The 10,252-nt window shown below is 47.0% G+C and overlaps 1 protein-coding gene across 1 annotated transcript; it reads right to left on the reverse strand.

The window, feature by feature from the left end:
• Positions 1-751: 751 nt before the first annotated feature.
• Positions 752-8,847, reverse strand: LOC103191301 (deoxycytidine kinase 2). The gene is made up of 7 exons (XM_007912288.2): positions 8,502-8,847; positions 5,854-5,966; positions 5,239-5,435; positions 4,116-4,263; positions 3,439-3,554; positions 2,845-2,944; positions 752-2,315 (listed from the first exon to the last, which is right to left on the reverse strand). Exons 1-7 carry the CDS (start codon positions 8,770-8,772, stop codon positions 2,268-2,270), a joined length of 993 nt encoding a protein of 330 aa, XP_007910479.1. The 5' UTR covers positions 8,773-8,847; the 3' UTR covers positions 752-2,267.
• Between the last annotated feature and the right edge of the window lie 1,405 nt (positions 8,848-10,252).

The raw sequence follows: 10,252 nt of genomic DNA on the forward strand, positions 1-10,252 counted from the left end.
GGTGGCCCAGTGATTAGAGCGCTGGACCAGGAGCTTGGGCTCAAATCCTGCTCTTTCCAACAGAGAGAAATTGTCTGATTCTTTTGACTTTGGCTTCCAATTGTAAAAGACAAGAGTCCCCAAAAAAACTCTTCAACCCTGTGGTACATGGTGACCAATTGGTTAGAGCACTTGGCTTGGCGCCCAGATACCAGGGTTCAAATCCTGCTCAGCTTTTGACTTTTGAGAACCTGTTTCTCTAGTTTCTCTAATGGTTAGAGAATATGTCCTGGAGAGGAAAGGTACTGGGTTCAAACCCAAGCAAGGCAAGAGTTAGGACAGAAATAGGAGAGGTAATGGTGGCTGAGTCCAAGTTTGATAAAGAGTGCCACAAGAGAGAGAGAGAGAGAGAGGTGGGGGTTTTATTACTTTTTCCAACAAGGAAAAAAAATGGCAAATTAAAACCTCTTCCAGATAGGCACAGAGTGATAGATAGGCAACTGGGGATTTGAACCCACAGAATGCATTGCATTGTACACACTGTGCCACCAGAGGATTCATGCTCGGACAATGTGGAACTTAAGGTGGTATATGAAATGCAAGGATTATTATTATAATTATTATACTTATCCTTCAATTCCAGGGGCATGTAATATCCAGGACAAATCTATATGGAGAGGGCCCAACCCAGCGCTGGCTGGTGGCTCAGAGGGAGAGTCACTGACTAGGAATCAGAGGTTTCTGGGTTGAAATCCCACTCAAGATCTTTCCATTTTTATTTTATAAAAGAAACCTCATTTCCAACCATTTATTCCCAATGATTTCAATTGTACAATTGCTTCAATTGACTCAATTCATCAACAAACTCCCCCCCTTCACGTGCAACTCCTCGCTCCTTTTTCCAAATATTGATCATAGAAAGTTCAGGAAAATACATTAATTTTTTTTTAAAAAAGCTGAAGATTTGCTAATTGTATCACAGAATAATTAGAGACATGAATAATTTAATTCAGAATGGCCATAGTTTCTACCATCGCCATCATTGTCAAACATTATTACAAGGAGGAGAGAGATCGCACCCTCTGGTGGCATTGAGGGAGAAACACACTGTGAAGTTGTTCTCTCCTGGTCTGGCAGCCACACACTCATTTCCCTATGACAACACCTTTATATAGCGGCCTTCATATGGGGCAGCGTCTCGGAGCGCTTCAACCTGGGAGGCAATGAGGCAGCAGCTTTTGAACTTGCTCTTGAGTCGCAACTTCTGCTGGAGAGAGAGCGCGAGAGACACTGAAGACATTTCCTACATTTGAAACCAAACCCAACATTATACAAGTCAAAGACAGTCAAGGGCACACAGAAAAACAGCTAGCAATGCCCCAACAACAAGGGCCACAAAAACACTGAAAGGTCCTTATTTTTCACTCAGTTTCAAACATTTTCTGAGGTTACTTGAACAGTCCTACAGTGCCCAGGAACCTCACTCATGAAGCTGCTCACCAGACCAAACTCTCCCCAACTTCACAAATGTTTGCGGGGGCATCACTGTAAAAGTGCAACCGTGTTTCACCCGTAAAACACTCAGTCACTGCATTTTACAGTTGTGTCCTATGAAGCTCTTTGGGATGTTCTCCCTAAGTGAAAGGCACTGTATCTAATGTAAGGATTATTATTATTATTATGTCATCGTACCCTTCATAACATTTGGCGTCACAATGGCGCCCCAGTCCCACTGGAGCGAGTGGTGGGTACACAACGCAAACAACTCGCGACAGTGAAGAATACATTACATTTAATCTCCTAGTCATAAATAACGCTCTTCACATTAACAGAGAGGCAATTACTTCACTTACAGAACACAAGGTGAGGCACTCGGTCACAGCGCTTTTTGTGCCCACCAGCCAGACACGCAACAAGGACCGCACACAAGGTAAGTTACCCAACACAAGCTCAGACTTCAAGGCTGTTAGACACTCAACGCTTTTGTGTTAAATAAGATGCCACACAACTCTCACACACACACACAGAATATGTTATAGCAACATAACAGATTAAAGATAAACTCTGAGAACTATCAGCCTGACTCACCTAAGTCACTGTGTCTATACTAAGCTCTACTTACTCGCAACTGAATTGGACACAGCCCACCTGGTCACAGGGAATTCCAGTGATTCTGCATTAGCTCTCTCTTTCTCTCTTTCTCGTGCTCTCAGCACAGCTCCTAGGTTAGACTCTGCAACTACACTTCTTTGGAGGACGAATAAATTATAAGGCTGAACATAAATCAACTAAAGGCTTCGTCCATCCAAACGCAGACTGTGCATGAAGTTCTTCACCTGGGAGGGGAGAGACAGTGTAAGCATTAAGGTGCTTTAATCAAGAAAATATATATACACACATGCACACGCACATTTCTTCACCTCTTACTCCCTCTCTGCCTGCCCACTTTTAAAGCCCAGTTTAAGATTGACCCTTTTAAGAGTATAACAATCGCTAAACAAAAGACCACCCAGTTCGCCTTCCACCATCCTGGCCGTCGCTTGCACAGGCCAAACTATACAGCGTATCACAATATTATTTCCTTTGACTGCGCTTTCGGCCCTTTCCCCTCCCCTCACCCATCCCCAGCTCGGATCCCTGGTTAGCAGTCTAAAAATGAAGTGCTTTGAGATGTCCTCCCGACTTGAAAGGCCAGCTGAGCTGTGCAAACATAAGTTGCCATGTGTTTGTTGTTCTGTGTGGCAGGTTCCCTGTGCGTATTGTGAGGCTCACAGGTTCTGTCATTCAGGAGGCCATGCGCGCGTGTGTGACGGCGATAAACAACAACAACAATTACATTTGCATAGCAAGCACAGCACACCCCACCTGCTCCAGGAGCTTGTTCTGTTTCAACTTGTCCTCTTCAAAATCTTCGTTCATATCCAGCACCAACATGGGAACATTCTTCAGATGGTCAAAGTGGACTCTAATCAAAAAGAGAAAGAAGTCAAAAGGAGGCAAAACAGCCCAACAATTATCTTTCTTTCTTGCACGCCTCACGCAGGGCAGCGCCCCAGAGCGTTTGACAGTGGGTGAGCATGACCCCGAGCCGGGGGGAGGTGACCGTAGGCATGGTTGAAGAGGCAAGTCTTCAGTCACGGCCTGAGGATCGGGAAGGAGGGGGCAAGGCGGAGGGATAGAGGGAGTGTGTTTCTGAGCCACCTCACCACACCTCCATCCCTCCCCCTTCTCCACCCCACACCCTCCCCACCTCGCATGGGGGGTGGGGATAAGAATGTCACTATAATACAACATCACACCGATCCAAAACATATCCATCGTCCAAACATACAAGTTGGTGTCAACCAAGTGCAGGTTTCTTCATTAAGAAACAGCACAGAATCTTGACCCCTCCCCCCAACCCCACATGCACACCCCCCCACCCCACTCTCCACCACAAGCACACACAATGTGACTTACTCCATGGTGCGTTTGACCAGCCAGTCTTCATGTTTGTCATGCAGCTGCTGTAAGTAGTTAACCTGAATCTCCTTCTCCTCAACCCTGGCTCTCTGCTGGATGCGCTCCAGGCATTTCTAAGTGGGACAAAAAAAAAGGCTTCCTTCACATCCACAACCAAGGTCCGGGGGGAGGGGGAGGAAGATGACCAAAGGTGCGGTCGAAAAAAAAGGTCTTCAGCAGAGACCTGAAAATAAGAAGAGGGAGCGAGGTGAAGGGAGTGAGGAAGGGAGTTCCAGAGCCTCGGGGCATAGTGGCTGAAGGCACAGCCGCCGAGGGTGGAGCGGAGGATTTGGGGGACAAGGAGGAGGCCAGACCTGGAGGAACGAAGGCAACGGGTACTGTTTTGAGGAGAGAGGTCAGAGAGGTAGAGGCAGAGGAGTAGAGGGATTTGAAGACAAGGGTGAGGATCTTGAAATCGATCCTCTCTGGGACAGGCAGCCAGTGCAGTCTGGCCAGGACTGGGGGGGTCGGGGAGCGGAGTTTGGTGCGGGGAAAGGGCAAAGTCAAGCTTTAATTCCCAGATCGAAATGGTGGGGAGGAAGGGGAAAGAGGGTCAGGTGGTGTGTTATTTAACAACAAAGCCTAACCAGTTTTACTGAATGCCCTTCCCCACCCCCACACACACACACAATCACCTCCGGAGATGCTTGAAGGTAGATAATTCCTTCCAGTGCTATTCTGTTGCCAAACTGGTTGATCAGATAAGTGTGCCAATCCTGGTAGATAGTCCATTCGGTTTCATTCAAGTAGCCCAGATCATACATGTTAGAGGCAAAGATATACCTAGAATGAGAATTATTGCCATTAATCCACTTCCCACGACAGTGTGATTGGCCCAACATCAAACGTAAGGATTCTAATTATAATTCTGAAGGTCCTCGACCTGAAGCATTAACCCACTTTCCTCTCTCCATAGATGCTACCTGACCTGCTGAGTGTGCCTAGCGACTTCTGTTTTTATTCAGATTTCCAGCACCTACAGTATTTTGTTTATTATTATTTGCAGTACTTTGATTATTATTCCACCATTCAGCCACTCTGCCCCCACCCTCTGGAACTCCATTCCGCAGTCCCTCCACCTCGCCCCCTCCATTGCCTCCTTCAAGATCAGTCTGAAGATCCTCCTCTTCCACTGTGCCTTCAGTCACCTTCCGACGTGAAAGGCGCTCTATAAATGGAATCTTGTTGTTGTTGTTCCCCCACTGCTCTCCACCCTCCCTGATCCCGACCTCCAGCTCAGATCCGAAACACTGATTGTCCAGCGCCTTGGGTTGTCCTCCCGACGTGAAAGGTGCTAAACACATGCAATTTTGTTGTTATTGTTATTGCTGCTTAGGACCAACTTGCTTTGCTCCACCGATGACTCAATTATCTGTCAGAATAAACCCCTTTGACCATCCGAAACCACCCATGATCATGCCTTTGGCCAACATCTTTGTGACAAACTTACATCACCCACTTAGCTGTTCAGCTCTGAGTTTAATAAAATAATAATTGTTGCATGTGGCGTAAGGTAACTTGCCTACGGTTTTGCCCTATCCAAGAATCGAACCAGGTTCTCCCGCTCTTGCGAGGTCAGTGGTCTAACCAATATGCTACACGACCCCACGAGACACACTATGTATGTGAGAGACACTGAGAGTGATACATACAGTGTGGGTGAGATGCAAAAAGCTCCCAGTACAGTTTTAAGCTGCTGCTGTCTTTGCCCGTATGACCATGTTGGCTGGAGCCCACAAAGCCCATGCCTAAAGTTACCTATCACTGTACACCGATCTCTCGAATATCTGCACCGAGTTCTCAGTGTTCAGCAGCCTGGCGGAGACTGGCTTTAGCTGTGCCTCTATCCGGCTCATGCAAGAGTAGGACTGGAATGTGTAGGACCATCGTTGGGGATCTTCATACATCATCTGAAGCAAGTTGCCCGTGCTTTTCAGTGCGGAGGACGAAGAGTCCTGCAGGGGGAGGGGAGGGAAAGAGAAACAAGCCCCCGTGACCATTATTCCCTGTTTGCAATATCGACCTTCAGCTCCCTTCAACCTCTCCCACCCTTTGGAACTCCATCCCACAGTCCCTTTGCCTCGCCCCCTCTCTTGCCTCCTTCAAGGTACATATCAAGACCCTCCTCTTCGACCAACTGCACCTTCGGTCATCCTGCTACCTCCACCCTCCCTGCCCTCCACCCCTCCTGATCCCAGCTCGGGTCCAAATCCCTGACTGTCCAGCGCCTTGGGACGTCCTCCCGACATGAAAGGCGCTGCGTAAATGTCATTTGTTGTTGTTGGGCCCATTTCATCACACTTTTCTATGAAGTGAGGATTTAGCACTTCCGGGCAGATTTGGTTACATACATTGGAGCGCGCTGACACTCACCTCACTGTGGTTGGAAGCCCTGATGTTCTGCCACTTGGCGATGGGCTCATGGACCACCTCGCACGCGGCGGTAGACATCTCCAGCATTTTAGCAAACGTGGACTTACCAACAGCTGAAAGAAAGAGTAAGTAGGGAGGCATTATTTCCATTGGCTGGGGGAGACAACAACTAGGGGACATAACGGCAAACAACTAATTATATTTGTACAGCGCTTTTCACATCAGAAGGACGCCCCAAAGCACTGACATAGTTATAAGATAGCCACAAGAACAGCCAAAGGAGCGTGGGAGAATTTTTTTTTACACCCAGATAATTGTTGGGATGTGGAATGCTCTGCTAAGTAGGGTGGTACAGGTGGAGTCCATTGCCGGGAGGTTGCCAGGCATGTGAAAAGAGAGGCTTATGGGGAGAGGGCAGGAAATGCACTATAGAAAACGTACCAAACCCCGAGCATGGAGAGGGGGAGGTGACTCCAGACATCATCAAGAGGGAAAGTCTTAGGAGGTTTCAAAGGTGGGGGTGCAGGGCATTTAGGGAGGGATCTACAGAGGGTAAGGGAGACTGTGGCTAAAGGCACTGTTGGCTCCAGTGAAAGTGTGAGCACAGGCCTTTGTCTCAGTGACACTCCTTCTCTATTGTAATGCCACTACTTCCCCAAACTTTGGAACTCTCTCCCCCAATCCCTTCATCTTGCTCTCTCCTTCCTCTCTTTTACATCCCAACTGAAGATCTTCCTCTTCGACCGTGCTTACAGTCACCTCCTGCCTCCCCACAGCTCGGCGTTAGGCTTCGCCAAGCTCTGTTAAGCTCCGGGTCGCTGCCCGTGTGAAGGGCGGCTATATAAATGCCAGTTATTGTTGCTTTGTAATGGCCTGTTATGATCTAACACTGTGATACGAAGGGCTGAGCGATTCCCCAGAATTTCCTGAGTTACCGGTGACAGGAAGCACCTGTGAGGTTCCGTTGGCAGAGTTGGCATGACAATAGCAATGCTAACAGCCCCACACTGTGCAACCAATAAAGATCCTTATTACCCTATTGCAGGGGGTCCAAAGTTTTATTTGCTGAGGGCCGGATGCTCTATTTCAGAAAAATGTCCAGGGGGCTGCACAAGCAATGTTTTTGTTTCCCTTCCACAAACGTAAGGTAGTATTTACGGGGTCTGTAAAGTTGAACCCACACACCCCGTAGCATCACTTTGCCTTGAATTAGAAACCGGTTTTCCGCAATCCTTCGCAACAACAAATTACATTTGTATAGGGCCTTTCACGTCGGGAGGATTTCCCTTAAGTGGGTTTGTGCTCAAACTGGCTGTTGTGTTCACCCACAAACAGAGCCACTCCACTTTGCGGTAATTCCCTGTGAAGCGCTTTGGAACTTCTAGGATCAAATGCAAAAAGTATTTGAATGGCATTCGCTTACCCAAATATCATTCCCCAGAATCCAACCCTTTGCTATTGGTATCCCACCTTTGCTCCGCGATTAACAATGATTAACAATAAACACTCTGCCCCAGAAGTAGCGTTAGTAACACGTGTTCGCCACAACTCTTGGCTTTGCTCAAGACTCCAGCTTCAACCACTGATGGATTCACACACAGACACACACACTCTGGTCAGGGAGGGAGAGTGAGTTAACTAATTACCCAGGCGCAAAGATAATGGACACTCCGCAAAGAAATTATTAATTTAATCCAGGGTTCGCCCTAACTCTGAAATGGGTTTGGAAAAAATAAAAGCACCTTGTAAACCGTGGAGTCCTGTAGCTCAGTGGTTAGAGCACTCGCTTTGCAAGTGAGAGACCTGAGTTCAATCCCAGGCAGAGGGCGAAACCTCGGGCAAGTTTCCTTACTCCACACAGAGCCTAATAATAATCCTCCAAACCAAAAACAATAATAAATTGGTCATTTTCAATCCACGACTGTTTGTGGGACATTGCTGTGCGCAATTGGCTGCCGCGTTCGCCCACAAATATATACAGTCAATTCACTTTACAGTGTGTTCTGTGAAGCGCTTTGGGACGTCCTCCCGACGTGAAAAGCGCTATATCAAATGCGAGGATTATTATTATTATTATTATTTCAGCCAACACCTTATGCCACAAACAAGGCTCGCACGCTGTGCTGGAATCTTAGCTAACACTCTATAACAGACGCATTAACAGCAAAATAAATAAAACAGAGTTGTTTTATATATATTGTATATATATATATATTATTAGGCATTATTTGCAAACGCAGGTTCACACACACACAAATTTCTCTCTCACAAACTGATCAATGTATTTTTTTCACCCCCAAAATACCGTCAATTCCTATAACTTTACGGTATATTCTGTGAATCGCTTTGAGACGTCTCAAAAAGACACCGTCCATCAGCCCCTTTTTTAAAAAAGACTTATTTTTGTCTTTCGGTCCCTCAGTCCCACGGCCGTTCGTGGGGACATTGCTGTGCGCAATCGGCGGCCGCGTTCGCCCACAAAATATACAGTCAATTCACTTTACAGTGTGTTCCGTGAAGCGCTTTGGAACGTCCTCCCGACGTGAAAAGCACTATATCGAATTATTATTATTATTCGGTGAAGCGCTGTGAGGATCAGTCGCTGTCCCGAGAAATCGCAGCGATTAACCATCACCTGAAATCCGTACCGATATTTCCTTCGATGGCCACTCGGGTCAGTCTGGGGGTGTGGAGGGGGTTCTGCACAGAGGCGGCGGCTGGACACAGGCGTTTGGGTCTCGGCCGAGACCCCATCCCCACCCCCCGGGCCCAGGGGACCGCCGCACACCCGCTGCGGCTCGGAGTGCGGGTCGGCCGCACGTCTGCGGAGCCGCGCACCAGAAAGCGAACCGTCTTCAGCATCTGCGGGAGGTGGTGCGGGAGGGAAGGCGGCGTCACACCGCAGAGAGGGGGTCCCATCGCCACAGAGCCTCCGACATAGTCACAGCAACAGCTTCACTACACACACACAGGTACACGCGGTTACACGGTCACACACACAGGTACACGCGGTTACACGGTCACACACACACACACACAGGTACACGCGGTTAAACGGTCACACACACACACACACACACACACAGGTACACGCGGTTAAACGGACCCCCGCACAGACACACCGCTCCGCGCTCTGCTGAACCGCATGTGTGTGTGTGTGTGTGTGTGTGCGGTGTGGAAGCCAAACCCCTGAGAATCGGCCCAACCCGTTCCGGGTTAAGATCTCTTTACCACTTTACTGTAAAGCACAAGTCTTAAAATGTAGGATAAATATATATTAAGAGAAGTACCACTCGTTGGATTTAAACTTTATAATGAAGCATTTCAGGATGAATGACATTTGCAATTTTTTAAAATATATATTTTAAATATCTTTTTTAAAAAAAAGCGACAATAAATTTCGAAGAGAGTTGTTTTTTGGGGCGAGAGGTCAAAATGATCTCCGTTACATTTATATTCAAAAGCTGATGAAAATTGGATTCCAGACAAACAAAACAATAATAAATTGGTCATTTTCAATCCACGACTGTTTGTGGGACATTGCTGTGCGCAATTGGCTGTCGCGTTCGCCCACAAATATACAGTCAATTCACTTTACAGTGTATTCTGTGAAGCACTTTGGGACGTCGAGAAGACGTGAAAAGCGCTATAGCAAATGCAAGGATTATTATTATTATTAAACAAGAAAATCAGGTTTCGCCTTTGATTATTTTGATTAAGAACTTGGGAGTAAAAGCAGGAAGAAAATTATAATAATAATAATCCTTGCATTCGGTATAGCACCTTATCACATCTTCGAGATGTCTCAGAGCACTTCACAGAATAGAGTGTAAAGTATAGCAGCCAATTACGCATAGCAATGTCCCACGAAAGTTGTGGATAATTATTATTAGGGGATTATTACCTCCAGAAAGTGATCCACCAATCGACCAGCAACCAGCAACTTACTGCTTGGTAAACAGAGGCATGTTTGTGGAGTAAGGAAACTTGCCTAAGGTTTCGCCCGCCCGGGAATCAAACCTGGGTCCACTCGCTTGTGAGGCGAGCGCTCTAACCACTACGCCGGCTGGTATTTTCCAGTCAAGCCAGACTCTGGTTGACAGTAACAGTGGCTGGTGGTGCTCATACCAGCAATTCTGACCTTGGTTCTGCACTATTTGGTCTCTTTGTTAAGAATTCGGCAGCCAGCACTAATAATAATAATAATAATAATAATCCTTGCATTTGATACAGCGCTTTTCACGTCGGGAGGACGTCCCAAAGCGCTTCACAGAACACACTGTAAAGTGAATTGACTGTATATTTGTGGGCGAACGCGGCAGCCAATTGCGCACAGCAATGTCCCACAAACAGTCGTGGATTGAAAATGACCAATTTATTATTGTTTTGGTTTTGGAGG

Source organism: Callorhinchus milii, unplaced genomic scaffold, assembly GCF_018977255.1.
Source record: "Callorhinchus milii isolate IMCB2004 unplaced genomic scaffold, IMCB_Cmil_1.0 Scaffold28, whole genome shotgun sequence".
Lineage (NCBI taxonomy): Eukaryota > Metazoa > Chordata > Chondrichthyes > Chimaeriformes > Callorhinchidae > Callorhinchus > Callorhinchus milii.